Source organism: Megalopta genalis, chromosome 13 (assembly GCF_051020955.1).
Source record: "Megalopta genalis isolate 19385.01 chromosome 13, iyMegGena1_principal, whole genome shotgun sequence".
Lineage (NCBI taxonomy): Eukaryota > Metazoa > Arthropoda > Insecta > Hymenoptera > Halictidae > Megalopta > Megalopta genalis.
The window spans coordinates 9,058,118-9,077,916 of record NC_135025.1 but is presented as its reverse complement, the minus strand read 5'-3'; the positions used below and the strand labels follow the sequence as shown (position 1 = coordinate 9,077,916).

The following is a 19,799-nucleotide window of genomic DNA, read 5'->3' as shown; positions in this document are numbered from 1 at the left end:
ATATAAATATATAAATAAATAAGTAAAGGGGTGGTTAAATAATTCTGTTATAATAACCGATAATAATATTAATTTAATTAATTATAATTAAATTTGTATAACGTGGAGAAAGCGTCGAAGGTTTTGGAATTTGAATTCTTCGTTCGTTTATTAAACAAACAAGGGGTGGTTAAATCATTTTTATAACGGGAAGAGCATGACAAATTTTGGGACGTGAATCTTTCTTTAGTTTATTGAACAAATAAGCAGTTGCTTCGTTATTTTTCTACGCTGTTACGATTTCAACGCATTGTTCATCAATATTTTCACGAAGCAATACGATAAAAATTTTTAAAGATTCATTTTCTCTTTTTACAATATCTCCAACTCAAATAATTAATATAGAACGTAAAAGTCGTATTAATTTGCTTGCAAATCTTGGCTGAACAAATTGCATTTTACTGGAACATACGCTGCGTAGTGTAATATACAAAGCTCCCCTAATATTTACAATATAATTATTCATTTTCTTTAATAGAATAACGATGCCGTTTGACGAGCACCGATCAGAAGCAACGCAGTATTAGAACCGACTAATATCCTGAAATTAATTACGTAATGTTAACCGTTCCATTCGATCCGAGTTTCTGGCACTAATTAGTATACCATCCCATCTATAATTTCAAGTGGAAAGCGATCCGGTGATTCCATTAATTTCCTACTCTTTCCACGTATTCTGATTCAGCTGCATTCGCAGATATCGCGAACTTATATATATATATATATATATATATATATATTATATTCGTAGAAAATAATGTGCGCTGCACAGTCTGCGAAATTCGCGGTACATTTACTCGTCTGCATTAGCGCAAGTGTCGCTCGTCGAGCTTCGACGATTGTACAGAAAACATTTGCGCAAGAGGTTTATGTAATTTCGTCGAATTACGAAGCAGATGCGTTGTTAATCGGCGAAAAGAGCAGGTCGGCCAGAAATTTTGAGAACAACATTTTTCGTCTTTGCTACGTTTCTTAGAAAAATCGAGGAGAACTCGTTTCAGGATTTCTTTGACGCCGCGTGCATTCATACTGGCCGTAAGTAGAAACGGCGTGTAATGAACAGACGCGTTAGGCGAACCCTGATATTCCTACGACGAACATTCGAAAGTGATTTTCTCGAAATTACGAGAACGTTTAATTCCGCATGACAAGATACAATGTGGAATATTAATTCTTGATGAAGGCGGTTTCAACAGCAAAGGTTTCGAATAAATTATGTGCTACCAAAGATATCAGCTATTCGTATTGGAAAGAATATGATCACTATCAATTTAAAGAATAAATAATAATAATAATATTTAATAATATATGATAATATATAATAAAATTATAATAAAATTCACATATTTCCCTATAAAAACTTATACTTATTAAATGTATACAAAAAAATATGACAAAAAATATTTATCTTTATATTTATATAATATAATAATAATATATATATATATATTATATAATATAATATATATAATATATATAATATAATATAATATAATATAATATAATATAATATAATATAATATAATATAATATAATATAATATAATATAATATAATATAATATAAATAATATAATATAATATAATATAATATAATATAATATAATATAATATAATATAATATAATATAATATAATATAATATAATATAATATAATATAATATAATATAAATAATATAATATAATATAATATATATAATATTTATATATTATAAATATAATATAAACATAATATATATAATATAAATATTTATTTTTTATTTAAACAAATAATAATCTGTTCACTCAATGTCTTTGTTGGAAGCCATCAGAAAGAAAGTGCGTTGTTTTTGCTGTAACGCAGGATGGATGTTGTGAACGAAAAATGATATGATATAATAATGTCGGAAATTTAAATGTGCAGCACGAATTTTGTTGCAGCTTTTCCAGACTAAACTCGTGTTCGAGAGATCACTGTTTATCGCTCTGGATCACGTACTTTGTGTCAACAAACATCGGTATGCTCGCGAGCAGACATTTCAAGGGTCATTGGGAGACTGCACCCTATACGCGCGCAACGACATTTTCATTTTATTGTTGCGCAACAAAAGTGCTGGTACATGCAGATTTGTATTTTCTTGCATTTCGAAGTGGCGCGCGCATAATGTTGCATGCAGCAACTTCGAAATTGTTGGACATTACGCGACGCAATGACAAAATGGAACGTTTCGTAATGCACAATTTCGTTTGCAATATGTTTCTGTTTACTTAACGTACTACGTTGTTTTATAAAATGGTGGCCCACCGTGGATTAGATTAATCGCGGATGATGTTTATAAACTTTGAACTATCGATCAGTCTTGATAAGCTGCACAGATTGACTTTATAATGTTTGCATTAGCTTCGTCTACGTCGACGATGGCCGATTAACTCCACAGCCTATAGTTTGCAGATAATATCGATTAGGATTATGCAAATTTAAATATCGAGTTCCTTTTCTGATTCAAGTCGGTAGCGTTCGAGTAAATAACGTTGCAGAATGCATTTACAGTTCGCAGTAATGATAATGATAACATTGATTTTAATTAAAATGAGAATACAATTGAAATTCTGATTGGGAACGAGATCGATAATTAATGTAGCAAGACCTTATTGTATCGTTTCTCTTTCGAATATGTTGGAGCATTGTTAAATATTAAATTCATGGATTAACGAGCTGAAGGAATAATTGTTTGCTCTCAACGGAGGAAACAATTCTGCTTAAAATCATCCCCAAAACAAAAACGATCTGAATACAATTTAACTGCTTCTATTAAAATTACATTAGAATCGTAGTTTGCATGACAATTTCCTGCAAATAAATCTGCAAATAAAATTGTAAATGAACAAGATTGCGAGACTGTCCTATTGCAAATAATTCGTATCCTTTAATTCATAATTCTAATTCATCATCCTAATTTATATTCTTTAACGTTGCGTTACACTTTACAATCTTGTATTAAAGAAAACTAATAAAATAATTTAACATTTAAAATAAAACAATTTAACTGCTTCTATTAAAATTGCATTAGAATCGTAGTTTGCATGACAATTTCCTGCAAATAAATCTGCAAATAAAATTGTAAATGAACAAGATTGCGAGACTGTCCTATTGCAAATAATTCTCATATCCTTTAATTCATAATCCTATTTCATCATCCTAATTTATATTCTTTAACATTGCGTTACACTTTACAAGCTTATATTAAACAAAACTGATAAAATAATTTAACATTTAAAATAAAACAATTTAACTGCTTCTATTAAAATTGCATTAGAATCGTAGTTTGCATGACAATTTCCTGCAAATAAATCTGCAAATAAAATTGTAAATGAACAAGATTGCAAGACCGTCCTATTGCAAATAATTCATATCCTTTAATTCATAATCCTAATTCATTATCCTAATTTATATTCTTTAACGTTGCGTTACACTTTACAAGCTTATATTAAACAAAACTGATAAAATAATTTAACATTTAAAATAAAACAATTTAACTGCTTCTATTAAAATTGCATTAGAATCGTAGTTTGCATGACAATTTCCTGCAAATAAATCTGCAAATAAAATTGTAAATGAACAAGATTGCAAGACCGTCCTATTGCAAATAATTCATATCCTTTAATTCATAATCCTAATTCATTATCCTAATTTATATTCTTTAACGTTGCGTTACACTTTACAAGCTTATATTAAACAAAACTGATAAAATAATTTAACATTTAAAATAAAACAATTTAACTGCTTTTATTAAAATTGCATTAGAATCGTAGTTTGCATGACAATTTCCTGCAAATAAATCTGCAAATAAAATTGTAAATGAACAAGATTGCGAGACCGTCCTATTGCAAATAATTCATATCCTTTAATTCATAATCCTATTTCATCATCCTAATTTATATTCTTTAATGTTGCGTTACTAATAAAATAATATTAAATATATTCGAATAAAATAAAACAATATTAAACAATATTAAATAATAAGAAACAACAAAAATAGGGGAGGGTGTGATGAAACGAAACTATTCCCTCAGATTACAAATATTCAATACGAACAAGTTAAACACAAACGTACCCATTATAAAGTAAATCATTATTTTATGCGTAATCAAACATGACAGGGACAATGATATTTCGTTTCAAAATGTAATCACAAATGTACATTTGATAACGTCATTATTAGAATCGCACGATTATGTTAGAATACTAAATATGTAGATTCTATAATGCGTTGTATATTCGATCGAAAATCAGCGAGATTAGTGTCTGTTGTTTAGACGTTAACCAACGACAGTACACATTGCGGAAATGAAGAAATTAAAGGAAATGAAGAAATTAAAGGAAATTAAGAAATTACAAACGTGTAAATCGATTAGAGAAAGCATGTCTTTGGTGCTCACCATTTCGATTATTGGATAATAGTAGCCACCGACGTGTGAAACATGTGCACCACACTTAAAACAATTGGCTTTCGTGTTTCATGTCACGTGCGTGTATCACTAATCGGGATGTGTTGCTGTTAAGTTCGTCGCGTACGCGAGTCTCCGGGCAACTGACTACTGACTGCGGTTCCCGAGGCGTGCTAATAACAACTCATCGCTTGCGCGAACTCGCGTGCGCGTTGCTCATACAAAGGAGATTCGGCCGTAACGGTCAGACGCGTCTCCGTCCCATCTGGAACGAAATCGAATACTAATCATTTTTTCTGTATGTACTGTAACTGGTCTGCAATCGATCGATCGCATTGAATCCCTTCGTAACATTAGGTCTACCGGAAAGTTCTGTCCGTTTTCGAATTGAAATATATAACACACAATTTTCATGCATTTAATAATATTTATTGTAGAATATACTTTCCATCGTTACTTATGTCTTCTTGCCAGCGTGATGGCAACTTGTAAATGCCATTTTTAACAAATGATTTATTTTTAGAGGCGAAGGACTCGACTAGTGCTCGGTTGACATCGGCTTCGGTTTTGAATATTTTTTTCTGTAAACAGGAAAGTATATATAACACAATACATAACAATTAACACAATTTTCAAACATATTTTTAACATATTAAACACAATTTTTAACATATTAACACAATTTTTAAAGTATATATAACACAATTTTCATGCATTTAATAATATTTATTGTAGAATATACTTTCCATCGTTACTTATGACTTCTTGCCAGCGTGATGGCAACTTGTAAATGCCATTTTTAACAAACGATTTATTTTTAAAGGCGAAGAACTCGACTAGTGCTCGGTTGACATCGGCTTCGGTTTTGAATATTTTTTCCTGTAAACAGGAAAGTATATATAACACAATACATAACAATTAACACAATTTTCAAACATATTTTTAACATATTAAACACAATTTTTAACATATTAACACAATTTTTAAAGTATATATAACACAATTTTCATGCATTTAATAATATTTATTGTAGAATATACTTTCCATCGTTACTTATGACTTCTTGCCAGCGTGATGGCAACTTGTAAATACCATTTTTAACAAATGATTTATTTTTAGAGGCGAAGAACTCGACTAGTGCTCGGTTGACATCGGCTTCAGTTTTGAATTTTTTTCCTGTAAAAAGTTTTGCAAAGAGAGAAACAAGTGATAATCGGAGGGTGCTAGGTCTGGGGAGCATGGTGGATGCGACAGAATTTCCCAGCCTGGCTCTGCGATTTTCTGACGAGTCGCCAAAGCAGCATGTGGTCTGGCATTATCATCGGTAGCCATGTTTTCACGATCGCGTCTCGCTTAATAATGACATGAGACATCTTTGTTTCAGTTTATTTAGGAGAGTACATGTGTGTAAATGCAATGATAAAGAGAGATAGTCGTATATGTCTCAAAACATGTGCATATGGATTGAAACTTGAAGTGACACTACCGGACAGAACTTTCCGGTAGACCTAATATATTGGATTTACAAATAAGTGCTCAATTGTCGACACTAGAGTGCGGATCTTTCTATAGAATACAAAAATTTTGTGTCAATTACAAGAGACTGAAGCTAAGCAGAAATTGTCTGTTTGCAATAATTTTAATCAATTGAAAAGAGTGTAGCGGCAACTTTAATTTCTTCCGATAATTCGACTGCTCGCACTTTATTCACTCGTTTCCGTTGTTAAGTGTACAAAATTTACAGTTTTCACGATCGCGTCTCGCTTAATAATGACACGAGACATCTTTGTTTCAGTTTATTTAGGAGAGTACATGTGTGTAAATGCGATGACAAAGAGAGATAGTCGTATATGTCTCAAATCAACATGTGCATATGGATTGAAACGCGAAGTGACACTATCGGACAGAACTTTCCGGTAGACCTAATAGTTACCGCCAGATCCGCATCCAGTTATAGCATTTATACATATATTCGTAAAGCGTTAAGAAAGATTAACGACACCTCTACTGTGTTCTTGTTGCTGGGAATCTCTTTTGATCTGCGGAATAAATTGGAACTTCGTCCTGAACCCTTTTCAGATTATCTATTATTATAATTAATAATCATTATCATTAGTTGGACCGTGGACGTTCGTGCAAAATAAGCATTCCCAGCGTTAATTAGAAGACTGAGGTGCTATACGGATATTGATTCCGTTCTTTAACCCTCGGACAGCGGACCATTTTCGCGACTGTACTGTACAGGATGTTTGTAACAACTTTGAGCTTTGTTCAGCAATTTTTCGAAATATATATTCTTGCAGATTCGTTAGCCCTTCCATTGTTCCTAATGTAACAGAAATTTATTTTCTTTAATTGCCGAAGATTTAGTAGAGAGGCGAACGATTTAAATACTCTGAGTCAAAACTGACCCAGCCACCGAACTGCCGACATAACCTTAACGAGTTGAAAATAATATAACGGGATTTTTGAATTTCTTGAATGTTGGTAATGTTTTGCATTGAAGACGCGACGAATTTATAAAATCCGCTGTTTAATAATAATGACGATTATTTTAATGATGATTAATTTTAATTGAAATTAATTTTAAAAATAATAGTTGCTACGTCATGTTTGTAAATTAATGTAGACATTCGCGGTTTGTACTTCTATAAAGTTCGTTCTAAAAGTAGTAGAAATTTGTTTCACATTTCTTTAAAAATAGTTATGTTGACTCCTTTAAAAATGCTTTTAAACGTAATAATGAGTTCCTTTGTCATTTTCGTAAATGAATATAGTTTAATGATGATTATATGTACCTCTTTAAAATTATACTTCTAGAAAATAGTGGTTCGTTTTATCTCTTCTTAATAATATTTAAGTTGACTGCTTTAACATTATTTGTAAAAATAATGCTTGCTTTGTCATTTTTGTAAATTAATCGAAATTTTCACAGTTCAATGATGATTATAAACTTCCTTAATGTCGCTTCTAAAGTTAGCAGTAATTTGTTTTACCCCCTTTTGATGAACAGTTAAGGCTGTTATTGAAAATTAATTTTAATAGTAATACTAAGTTGCTTTTCCATTTCGGTAAACTGATATATTACAACGTTTACAATTGAATGATTATTATAAACTTCATTCAAGTTACTTCTAATATTAATAGAATTCGATGTAATCAATTTTCTAATTAATGTATCGTCTAACTTACGATTTAAACACGCTTGGAAAATAAGTTTATTCATAATTAATAATTAGAAGTTAGTTTCCATGAGATATATACAACGTATAAATAGTAATTATTAGTAATTACAAGTCACCGTCTGTTTTATGACATTACGTTCGATGTAACCATAATTAAAAATCGTACACGTTAAACTGCACTGTACAATTATTCAAAGAATAATTCTGGTTTTTGTTTTCTTTGTCAATGATTGCGGACGAGATTGAGGGAACATTACAGAATGAAAGATTCAGAAATGATCTACAGCATATCTAGAAGGCCTTCAAAGAAAAAGAGCATGCTCACGAATTAGGTCAACCTTATTTCCGACTAAATTGCTCCATCTGTTTCATTGCGGTGCGTCCGCACGGAATGTTTTTGGCAATTACAACGGCGCCTGTGTTTTGTCATAACTTTTTTCATTCGTGGGGGCCTGTCAACCGCGCTCTTTTTTTTGAACGCTCCAAAGCAATTGCTGCTGGATCCCACACGAATCAACAATATAGCTTCGCGTATATTACTGAAAACAACGAGAATTTTACTATATCTATTATTATCTTATTTATTATTTTATTATTATATTCTATTATTATCTTATTTATTCAGACGTAATACGACTTTTACTGTAGAATGTACCATGAATATAATGATCATAGTTTATTTAAAAATAATATTAGATACAAATAAAGATAATACCATAATTGGGGGGCAACATAGCTCACACAAATAGTGTCACAATTCTTCAAAGTGGTTGGACAAAAGTAATGATTTACGTTACGAATGTCTCTGCACCAAATCTATTCGTCTCTTTTTTAAATAACGTTATTTATAGTCACATAGATTAGAATTCATTGCCAGCTAACGTTTTAACATTTTTCTGATCAATGCAGACAGACTTTCATACAAACCTAACTCCAGTTCTTGCATATTAGGCATATGTTATGTACATAAAAACATATGTTACGTATATAAAAGTTATATAAATATTGCATATAATAAATCAACTAACGAAATATGTTCACCTTTGGCAATAATTGCCGAAAGAAAATACGCATGACTCTAGTCATTGCGAATCGAAGAAAAGTTTGTACGGAGATAATCAAATTTCATTTCATACGATGATCCTTGCTAATGAAACGTCATCTCGCAAAAAGAACCTAGCAATAAAAAAAAGAAAAAAATAGACCCACCCATCGGAATAACAACTGCCATCGACCGCGTCGTCCTTCATTTCTCTATCCATTTTGACGTTTCGCGGCTCCAGGTAAATTATCGTGTCCCGTCCCGCAACCCCACAGGTAAAACGGCGTCCAGTTAGCGATCCGGGCTACCGATCATGTCGAATCATGATCTAAATCGCGAAAACCGTTGCCAGTGAGTTCTCCGTAGAGGATCGTCAGCGTCGTGCGACGTCTTCGACGAAGCATTCCCAGCGTCGCGAAGTCGTCGACTGTCTTGAAAACGAATCGACGGTCGTGCGATCTCGCTGTCTCTTGGCCAGTGGGAACATGAAATCGAAACTCGACCGTTTCTCCGCCGTCGACAGCACCGCAAAATTCGTCCACGTGTCGCAGACATCGGAACTCGGTCACCGTTACATCGCGTCGCCACGACGCCGAGTTGATCGCTGGCGATAATGAGTCAGTCAACGGCGCCCCATCAACCGTCAGGTTCGTTGGTTATTCTTTATTAACGGTCCTCCGATCCTTTCTGCACTCTTCGAAGCTCGTCGATCGTTTCGCAATGCTCGGAATCGCAGGAAAATAGCGTTGCTACGTTCCTCGCGGCGAAGATCGGGTAACGGTGACACTAATGTTTGTTAACCCCTTCCGTTGCGAACGTCGTTATTCAGGCATCGAACTCGGAACGAGGAGTAACATTCACTATTACACGTGAATGTTATTTGTTTCTTTCTAGTAGAAACAAGATTACGCTGCTTTTTATTTCTTTTGTGAAATTGACGAGATTATTATGGCAAGCTGAAGGAAATCGTACGCGAAGGGGTTAACGTAGACGTGTTCCTTACGTTTTACAAGTTTACATGCGTTGTTTGGTGCACAGTGATCTGTGATCAGTTTAATAATGATTCACCATCACACATTTTGTACGTTTCTTTCAATTAATTGTTGCGATCAATTCGCCAGGCTCTTCCGTGATTTCTTTTTTGCTGAAAACTGAGAACTTCGCTTTCTTTTACCCGAGAACTTTATTCGTCTGTAATCATAGCGCAGCACATGAAAAAGTATTGTGTAGAACTTTCAAAGTACAGCGAGATGTATTGGTAGATTCAGAAACATTAATGAATGGTGCTTGATTTTAAGGGTGTTGTTTTGTTTTTTGTAAATAGTTCGCGAAATTTAAGACAAATTGTGTAACACTGCAGTCTGTAGTTTTTACTGAGCTTTCTCGCGTACTAAAATATATATATATATATATATATATATATATATATATTTCTTTGCAAATACAGAAACCACCGAACTTCCTAACCCTGGGGAAAAAATTGCAATGTCGACGTCAGGAAATAAAGGACCCGGCACAGGAGCGAAACCATTAGTTCAAAAGAATAGGACGCCTGGAAGTGTAACACCTCGCAATATATTCCATGTTTGTAGTTAACAAAATATCTTACAACGTGTATTAACAAATTACATTAAAATCTAGTGCGGCGTTAATTTTTTTTTATACCATTTACATACCATTTTTTATTTTTTTTAACCATTTTTTTATAATATCGAGCATACATTCGATGCTCTAGTTCATTATACAAAAAGATTCATCGAAGCAACGAGTTTCTGTTTAATTGTTCTGCTCATCGATTAGTCATCAAAATTATGCATTATCACGAACATTTGCAGTTTAATTAATAAGCGATTTAATAATCAACTTTGAAGTAGGATTAAATGATCTTTTTAGCATATTGCTCAACGAAAACAGGGCTAGGCGACACAAAACAAGATCTTCATAAATCAAAATATTTTATAGAAATACGAATTACGGAAACGTTCTGAGTCTGAAAAATAAAATAAATTTTAAACAACGCGATTTCAGAAAGACCCTTCTGGCAATACGACAGACGATGCTTCGAGCAGTACCAAGTCTCATACTAATTCCGCGCGCCGTTCGCCCGCAAAGATGGCTGTCAGTCCCACCGCGTACAAGAGGCCATCTTCTTCGACGCCTGCCGCTACTGCGATTAAACTCGAGAAACAGTACCAGATGAAAAAGGACCGTTTCCAGAGGCTTAAAAAGGATCTGATAGATAAACAGGTACAAAATAATCTGTTGTTATATCTTACAACTAATAGATAGAAACAGTTTTATCAAAAGTTTTAGCAAAAGTTTTAGCAAAAACCGAGTAATCAATGCATGATTTCAAAGTTAATTAGCATTTTCGAGGATTTAAATTATTTTTACAGTGCACAAGTAGTTTCGTTTGCAAGTTCTCAGGTAGACCAATCAAACTTCACGCTAAATTCAAACGAAATAATAAAATTAGATTTCAAAAAGACAAATAACAAACATGTGATTATCAAAATTAGATAACATCGTGGACGTTTAAACAAAGTCTGATTCCATTTATCGCTGAAATTTACGTTTTATTGTCTCGTCGTCTCTTTTTATTAACACTAAACCTACCGCGGTCATTATTTTGCAATTCTGCAAAGTTCCGAGACTCTTTCGTGGAAAACGCTTGAATAAGTTATATTATCGGAGCAAGTTTTATAATAAAAACTTTACAAATTCCAAATAAATTCGGTCTTCTCACTTTTGCGAAGCAGTACATGCCAGTTAGTATTACTGCTCGGTAGGTTTAGTGTTAAATAAATTTTCTGTGTCGCAATTCTGCAATTTTTTCTCCATTAACTTGTCCGAATCAATTCAATGTTTAGAAAATAATGCTACAGGATTCCCAAATTTAAAAAGCATAGTATTTTCCATTTCTTACTAATCGATCCGACGACGCTTCATTCGCGAGGAAAAACAAACGACCTGAAATATTCGCAGAAAGTGGCTCAGGACCTGTTCAACGAGATGTCGCAGCTGCGGGAGAAGGTGATCGCAAGCGGTACGAAGGATCCAGGGAAGCTGGACGATCTGAGGATCGAAGTGGGCTCCCCGAAACACCATATTCCAACGGAGAATGTGCTGCAGGAGCCAGCAGAGAACATCGAACGTAAGTTGGACGCCATCGGTGTTCAATTCATCCAGCGTCTCGAAGAGCAGTTGCACAAGATTCCGCAAAAGTCTAGGAATCTTTGCCGAGACATATTGAGCAAGCAGGCCGAGCTGATAGACTTCGTGGCGTCGCGATTGAAGTCCGGCAATGCTTACGAGACCGAAGGGGACAATCCTGACTCGGAGATGGCTACGAAGCTTGAGACGCAACAGAAGGACATCGATAGTCTGCGAATATTTTTGGAAGGGGCCGACGCGATGGACACGAAGATTATCGAGGAGACATTGGCGGACATTCGTGGTCTAATAGCAGCGTATGAGTGCGAGCAGGCAAAGCTGAAGGAATCCAAGAAGATGGAGGAGCAGCAGGAGCTGCAATCGCAGCTGAGCAAGGTTCTCGAGGAGCTGCAGTCGGAGAAGGACAAGTGCCACCAGGGCAAGGAACGTTTGCGTCAGGTTGATTCGCAATGTCAAAAGATGAAAACGAAACTTCGCGAGATGGAGACAGAAGGGGTTACCAACGAGGAGAAGATTCAGTCGTTGCAGGCGAGCCTAAAGAACCTGGCCGCTCAGATGAAGCAGAAGGAGCAGTCGATGGAGACGAAGCTGAAGGAGATGCAGAAGACGCTGAAGGGCAGCGAAGCATTGATCTCCAAGGTCGAGAAGCAGAGGGACAGCTTCGAGTCACGGTTGTTTGCTGTCAAATGCAGGATCTTGTTAAATGCTTACCGATCGCTGATCGAACAGCTAACAGAGCTGAGCATTTAAGGAGATCCTACCGCAATTCGTTTACCACTTTCTCTAATTCGAGTTACATCGTAGACTGTTCGAACTGAAGGAGAAGATGACCGCGAAGGAGAACGAGACGATGAACACTATTAAAAACCTGTCGGAGAAGCTGGACACTGTCACCTGGGAGGTCGGCCAGGAAAGACAGGAGAAGTAATTATGACGAACAACTTTCATGGTCCCTGAAATCATGATAAGCTTTCTATTGGGTTGGCAACTAAGTAATTGCCGATTTGTTCAATGAAATAAAGAATTTTTTTTACTTGGAATGAAGTTTAATCTGTAATGTATCTTCCATTTTGTTCGACGACCTTTTGCCATCTCTCCGACAACTTGAAAATTCCACGCTCGTAGAAAGTCTGATCCTTTTCGGCCAAAAACTGAGTTAAGTGGGATTTTACAGCGTCATCATCATTAACACGTTCCGTGCCACGTGTACCATAAATGGTACACGTTAAACTTGACCATCAGGCCACGTGTACCATAAATGGTACACGCGGACATATTTATTTAAAGCGCTGAAGACATACATTTTGTGACAAATTTGATTGTATAAAATATATTTCCACCAAAAGGATGAGAGGCATTGTAAAAAATGCTGTATAGAACAAAGCACATAAATTTGTTTAATCGTTATATACACAATAACTATTAATTACAATGTTTGACTTTTTTAAAGCAAGAGCTGCATAAAAACGGTTGATTCGGGCAATCACTACTTATCTACTGATGATATAATGAAATATTATGTGATAATGTATCAATCTTTAGTCAAAACATCAAATGGCCTGAACGACAAGTTAGGCAAAAATGGCTTGGCACGGAACGTGTTAAAAGTTTTACCACGAAGGGAGTTGTCCAGGGATCGAAATAAGTGGTAATCCGATGGCGCGAGATCAGGGCTATATGGTGGGTGTAACATCAATTCCCAAGCAATATCCATCAATTTTTGCCGAGTGGACAAAGACGTGTGCGGCCTAGCATTGTCCTGCTGGAAAATGACACCTTTACGATTGACCAATTCTGGTCGCTTTTCCCGCTGCATTCAATTTGTCCAGTTGCTAACATTCACGGATAATAAAAAATAACATAATAATAATAATAATTTTATAATATAACATTTACGGATATCATAAAAATGGGAGTGAGAGACATCTATAACTGAAATCGGCAATTACTTAGTTGCCAACCCAATATAAGATCTCGTATGTGCGAGCGTCACGGTTCTTCAAGATGGTATCTTGTTGATCGGTGTATTAATATTATGGACAGTTTATCATGATCATGTATCGTTTCATTTCGAGCAGACAGAAGATCGAATATGAGTTCAACGAATTGGCGGAGCGTTACAGGCAGCTCGAAGAGAAGAGCAACCAATTATACGATCTCACCGAGAAGAACAAGGATTTCACTATCACAGGTATGGAACACGAGGAGCAACTTTCGTTACGATAGCAAATCGTTGACTAACTTGCCAGATGGAAGCCACTCGGAGAACGAAGTCCGGTTGTTCAACGAACTACAGGAGACCAAGGATGAGCTGGAGTTGCAGAAGCAGATGGTGCTGGAGCTGCAGCAGGAGAAGGAGGAGATCGTTGCGGTGATGCACCAAGCGGCCGTTAGTTTGCACTACTTTCGGGACAAGTCCTAAGAACCGTTTGATTAGATCGTCCTTTCGTTCGTTAGACTGTCTACTGGTCATTGTCAACGACCGATGATTAATTGCTGATCCTCTTTTTATTTCGTTTCGTTCTCGCGACCCCAGAATCGCGCAGAGGATCAAGATTCTAGAGAGAAGCTGGCCGCAGAGTTGGTGTTCAAGACCACCGAGCTGAAGAACCTGATGATGCAGTATACGGAACTGAAGAAGATCGCAAAAAACGCGTAAGCTTCCCAGAAACGTTATTTGGAGTTGCCAATTGTAATGAAATATATTCAACGGGCGGTTCTTCTGCGACTGGTTTTGAGTTTAGGGAATGAGAATTACCTTCAAAACATGAGGATGAGACACCTTATCTTGTAAAGAACTTTTTGACAATTAACGTGATTAATGCATGCCACGAGTGCACAAAAATCCACGCCTAATCATTACGATTGGAATCTTCGAGTCGGGGGACGTTCCTGGTACGAATCTTCTTCAAGGTCGATTTGAATCGTTTGAGATCTGCTGAACAACCCACAGCCAAGAAAAAAATGGGATGTTAGAAAAGCAGCTGATCGAGATCCAGTCGAGGCTGCACTCGCAGACAAAGGAGGGTGGCAAAGCTGGGCTAAATGCACACGCAATCGAGTTACAACAAGAGGTCTCCGATCTGCGCAATAACTTAGCAGAAGTTCTGCAGCAGAAGGAGGAGCTGGAGACCGCGCTGACCCAGAAGCAGTTGGAGCTTGAGCAGCGGGACCACGTGATGCGCGAACAGAGCAAGTTTCTCAAGGTGAGGGACGAGCTGCTGGAACTCCTGAAGGGCAAGACCGAGGGGGAGAACGGCGAGGCAAACACCGGCGAGAACAGCGAGTACATTGACCAGGTACTTCAAAGGAGTATATACTCCCTCTCAGCAATTTATTTCTTCAAACTCGTCAACTACATGGTAAAGTGTTGCTGAAACGAGACAGTTGTCGGAAATATGTGGTCAAAAACTTTCAAAGTGGCTCACGAAAGTATTCGAACGGTGGGGTATGTATAACTTTGACTTCATATATTTAAATGAATATACATTGAAGGAAAAAAATCCTTTACGGTATATTGGTGTAATTAAAAATATACGAAAATACGTAAGATTTCGAACGCCTTATAAAATTGTTAAATTAAACTTCTTGAAACATATTGTTAAACAACAGAGGTATAAAACTAATAATCAAAATTTTAAAAAAATTTATTTAAAAATGTTTCAACTTAATTTTATAAGGCGTTCGAGTTCTTATATGTTTTTCTATATTTTTGTAGGTAACGTTTTGTATTAAATCGAAAGTTCTTTGTATTTTGACATTTATATACTTTGCTATAATATATCCTAAATATATCCTAACATATGTATATTGTAAATATATATATATATACTATACTATACTAGTTATACTAGCTATACTACTATATATATAGTATAGCTAGTATAACTAGTATAACTAGTATAACTTTGACTTCTATACCATATACTTAAATAAATATGCATTGATATATTATTACGATTATCAATGTATATTTATTTAATTATATGGTATAGAAGTCAAAGTTATACTAGTATAGTATAGTATACTATACTATAGTAGTTATACTAGTAGTTATACTAGTTATACTAGTGTTCGAATACTTTCGTGAGTTACTTTATACGTCAGAGCTATTTAACAACGTGTCAAACTTGATAAGCAGATAGCCCTGAAGACGGAGGCGATCCAGGAACTGTACACAACCCTAAAGAGCAAGCAGATGCAGGTGATGCGCCTGGAGAAGATGGTGAAGCTGATGGAGGACCAGCAGGACCATGCCCAGGCGCAGCGTACGCGTCTGGAAAACCGTATCGCTCAGTTGGAGATAGCCTTGCAGAGGACCAAGGATCAGCGGTATGTGAGGAACAGGTTGTCCCTCCCTCTCAAGTCTCAGACGATCGACGGTCAGAGTCATTGCAGCATCTCCGATCAGTCTCTTTCCCAGCACTCCTCTGTGTCGAATTGTTTCCCTTATCGCAACCCCTACGATCCGGCCATCAAAAGGTCGGACACCGTCCTCAGCACCATAGCCTCACAGACCGATGTTAATCAGTCCTACAATGACCTCAAGGTCGTCTCGTGGCAGAGTTCCATCGACGAAGAGCCGCAGTACTTGTGCGACCGTTGTCGCAGGATGGGATCCTTGATCAAGGACGAGCAGCGGTCGAGTAAAGACAGCTCCAATGAGGATTTGTCCACTCTGGAGACAAGACAGTATTTAAACGATGATTATCATGAGAACTTCTATTACGACCCACCTGTGATTAAGAGTAGGAAATTCATCTCTGCGAAGAGCAGTCCCCATACAGAATCTGCCAGCGTGTACGACAGTAGCAGGGAGTCGTACGACCCTTATATAACCAGGGGCTGTCAACGTTTGCACGCTCCTCGCTATTACGTTCGGCTACTGCCGACTAGTAGGTACCCCTCTCGCAAGGAGGGCTTGTAGAATCGTCTCCTGTTGTTCCTGTTTGCTGATGGTTTTTCGAAGGGTTCCTTGTAGGAACAAACTCCTCGTGCTGTCTACGTGGCAGCAACGTCTTGTTTTTACTTTGAAATTTATGGAAAAGATCTGTGCGGTGGAATTAGTGAAATTAAGAGCTGTCTTTGCTTCTGAAACTATTGTCACGCTGTTTTAAGTATGGCAAATGGTCTTTATGAACGTTTCGGTTATCATCGTTGTCGACACCTGTTAGTGATAGAAATTCACACGTTAAATGTTGCTTCTCTATAGGAACATATGTAACATATACATTTATAAATAAATCCGAATGTTGTTTACATGGTCTGATTTAATAGGCTAGGTACTCCCTGCTACAGTGTTTAAAATCATGTATCGTTGATTTGAAAGTTCCTTACAAAGTGCCTAGCCTTTGAAACAGACCAGCCTTTGTATTGTCCCAGTTGCATCTCTGATCGATTTTGTTTCGTGTGTTCTAGGGGTAAAGGCTTCAGCATCCTGTAAGGAACTTTCTAAACATCGTCGGTACAAATGAAATAAAATTCAGCGGTCCTGACACGAACGGATTATCCTAACTCCATGATGCAACCATGCATTTAGTGGGTGGCGCGATGCAATGCGATGCAAATCATAAGAAATACACATAGACTTGGCAATTTAGATCCAAAATTCATTGTAATTGTTAATCGAACGTACGTTTCAATTTATATATGTATATTCAATGAAACCTTTTTATATTTGTGTAATACGTTTGTAGATACAGTTTATTTTATAAAATTAAAATTTTATGTACAATATCGAATTCTGTGTTATTCACTGTCGTTCTCACTGCTGTCAGAGTAAGCCCCCAATAAGGACAAAGCATTGTTGGCATTGCTTGTTTTACTATCTGTGGTTTCTGATTTGCTTGTACTTGTATTATTAGTACTTGTCTTGTCTGTAGAACCTGCTGCAGTTTGCGCTTCATCTTTTTCTGTACTACTTTGTGTGGAACTTGAGTTCACTTTCACACCTAAATTCGTTTTTCTTTTAACTATTCCTAATAAACTTTTTTTGCTTGACGATGATCCGACGTTCTCTGACCAAAGAGATGAATCGGAGGTTTTTGCAGGTTCACTGTTTCTCTTCTAAAATAAAAAAGAGAGAAACATTATTTTCATGATTTACTTGTATACATTAACTTTCATGCAACATTAAAAATATATTTACGCTCTCTTTTTCTATCTTCGAAGTACTGCTACCACTGTTCTCCTTCTTTTTACCGGTCTTCATTGTTTTCTTTGGAGGTTCACCCCTTTCTTCTTCATCCAATTCTACGATTTCTTCTTCTACAACAACTCCATTCGATTGTTTCTTGCCAAATACTGATCTAATATACTGTTCATCGTACTCCTCTTGCTCCTTCTCCGTCCTCAATTTAGCTGCCTCCGTGTCGAACTGTTCTAACATCTGATCATAATCGATAGTCTGTTGTCTACGATTCAAATCTTTCAATTCCTCCAATGATTCTAACAACTCCAATTCCTGTTTCGATTGCAATGTCCTTTTTTCCAAGAGCTTCATAGGATTGGTAGCCTCCTCTTCTTTCTCTTCGTCCTCTTCCCTTTGCGCTTGTTCTTCTGCCAATTTCAGGGCCATAAAATTCCTGGTTGCTCCAGCTTCGATCTCATAATCTGTATTTTTGGGATCGGTCTTGAAACTGATCTCTTGGAGGCATCTGGTGCATTTTATGTAAAACCTGTAAATTCGTATTCCTAAATAGTCATCGCCTTCAACATCCTCCTTGCGGGCATTAAATTTCTTTCCTTTGTAAATGTACTCTCCACAAGTTTTGCATCTCATGTTGAAAGGTGCCATCAAACGTACCGTGTACTGCCTGTTTCGGGCCAATTTCATCCGAGGTATTTTAGACGGATCGAAATCTGGTGGATAGTATTTCTAAAAAATAAAAATCGTGAGTAATTCATTCAGCAAAACTGTATACATATAAAATCAATAAAAAATAAATAACGGATTCCAAATTCGAACGTTTTATAATAACGTAGAGTGTTACTCACGTTTAAAACTTTCCGTTCCGACATTTTGCTGGATTAACTCAGCGATATTACTGACAAAAATATTTAGCAACACGTAAACAGAACGACGTAAAGGCCGTATAGGTTAGGATCAAGTTTGGTTAGAGTTTGCCAACAAGTCATTGATGCATAATGTCCTCTTTAAATAGTCCTACCACACGTGTAACACAAAAGGTAATGTTGCCAAGCCTGTCAGTCTCAATTTGAATTTAAATTTGAATTTGAATTTTTAAATGGTTCATTACAAATATCTTTGGGGTACGATTATTTTAAATGAAACATGAGATACAATGTTCACTATCATACAAGCACAAAGCTTAAACGAATTAATACAATACAGTATTGATTCAAACTTGTTTTAAAATATCTTATAATGCAGGCATAACGTAAAACTATGTTACATTTATAATTAAATTAGTTCGTTAATAAATCAGAAATTTTGCGTTTACTATTATTATAAATACTACACTAATAAAATAATTTCACAAGCTACCTGTAATTGTTAAGTAAATATTCGATTTCGAAATTAATACTTAATGATATCTTACCAACAATAACATCAAGAAAATTTATCAAAGAAAGATCATGATTTATTAAAGAAATTGTCGCTTGACGTTATTATATAATCATTGTAAATTTGATGAATTTATAATAAAAATAATTATATATATAATAAATATATATATATATATATATATATATATATATATATATATATATAATTATATATATTATAATAAATATATATATAATATATAATATATATATAGTTATATATTATAATAAAATAAAGAATAAACATCCATGTATCCTAAGAGGTAGTTAAAGCATTTATCGACGAAATTTCAGTTTCAAAGCTTCAAAAGATTTTCGGAAAATCGTGTAATTCGATTGTCGTCCGCGATAATTGTCATTGGGG

At 35.6% G+C, this 19,799-nt stretch overlaps 3 protein-coding genes across 8 annotated transcripts in view; 1 reads left to right on the top strand and 2 right to left on the bottom strand.

The window, feature by feature from the left end:
* The window catches only part of LOC117224866 (spondin-1), a 64,656-nt gene extending 60,022 nt beyond the window's left edge, over nt 1-4,634 (bottom strand). For 3 of the 4 annotated variants that reach the window (XM_033478060.2, XM_033478063.2, XM_033478061.2), the window contains exon 1: nt 4,457-4,634. In XM_033478060.2, the coding sequence (XP_033333951.2) occupies nt 4,457-4,459 (3 nt within the window). In that variant the 5' untranslated portion in view covers nt 4,460-4,634. The remainder of the gene's footprint in view (nt 1-4,456) is intronic. The other variant, XM_033478062.2, reaches the window with a different exon arrangement.
* A 4,143-nt stretch (nt 4,635-8,777) lies between these two features.
* On the top strand, nt 8,778-17,607 carry LOC117224908 (uncharacterized). 3 transcript variants are annotated; one of them, XM_033478124.2, is made up of 11 exons: nt 8,778-8,967; nt 9,045-9,339; nt 10,140-10,276; nt 10,721-10,939; nt 11,678-12,537; nt 12,671-12,790; nt 13,945-14,057; nt 14,116-14,255; nt 14,403-14,521; nt 14,820-15,165; nt 16,008-17,607. In XM_033478124.2, the coding sequence occupies exons 2-11, from the start codon at nt 9,306-9,308 to the stop codon at nt 16,791-16,793; spliced, it is 2,874 nt and encodes a 957-aa protein (XP_033334015.2). In that variant the 5' UTR covers nt 8,778-8,967; nt 9,045-9,305; the 3' UTR covers nt 16,794-17,607. The 3 variants fall into 3 exon arrangements, with proteins under 3 accessions (XP_033334015.2, XP_033334013.2, XP_033334016.2); XM_033478125.2 differs by having other exon boundaries at nt 8,783-9,339; nt 16,008-16,198; nt 17,285-17,607; XM_033478122.2 differs by having other exon boundaries at nt 8,778-9,339.
* On the bottom strand, nt 17,523-19,020 carry LOC117224909 (splicing factor YJU2). The gene is made up of 3 exons (XM_033478126.2): nt 18,863-19,020; nt 18,015-18,743; nt 17,523-17,932 (listed from the first exon to the last, which is right to left on the bottom strand). The coding sequence occupies exons 1-3, from the start codon at nt 18,884-18,886 to the stop codon at nt 17,615-17,617; spliced, it is 1,071 nt and encodes a 356-aa protein (XP_033334017.2). The 5' UTR covers nt 18,887-19,020; the 3' UTR covers nt 17,523-17,614.
* Between the last annotated feature and the right edge of the window lie 779 nt (nt 19,021-19,799).

What these genes read in the sequence shown, in the direction of transcription:
- LOC117224908 (XM_033478124.2), top strand. Translation starts at nt 9,306, where the DNA reads ATGAGTCAGTCAACGGCGCCCCATCAACCGTCAG. An exon ending in GGCGCCCCATCAACCGTCAG is followed by an intron (nt 9,340 to 10,139) that starts GTTCGTTGGTTA and finishes TTGCAAATACAG; the next exon opens with AAACCACCGAACTTCCTAAC. An exon ending in ACAGCGAGTACATTGACCAG is followed by an intron (nt 15,166 to 16,007) that starts GTACTTCAAAGG and finishes CTTGATAAGCAG; the next exon opens with ATAGCCCTGAAGACGGAGGC.
- LOC117224909 (XM_033478126.2), bottom strand. Translation starts at nt 18,886, where the DNA reads ATGTCGGAACGGAAAGTTTTAAAC. An exon ending in CGGAACGGAAAGTTTTAAAC is followed by an intron (nt 18,744 to 18,862) that starts GTGAGTAACACT and finishes TTTATTTTTTAG; the next exon opens with AAATACTATCCACCAGATTT. An exon ending in CGAAGATAGAAAAAGAGAGC is followed by an intron (nt 17,933 to 18,014) that starts GTAAATATATTT and finishes TTTTTATTTTAG; the next exon opens with AAGAGAAACAGTGAACCTGC.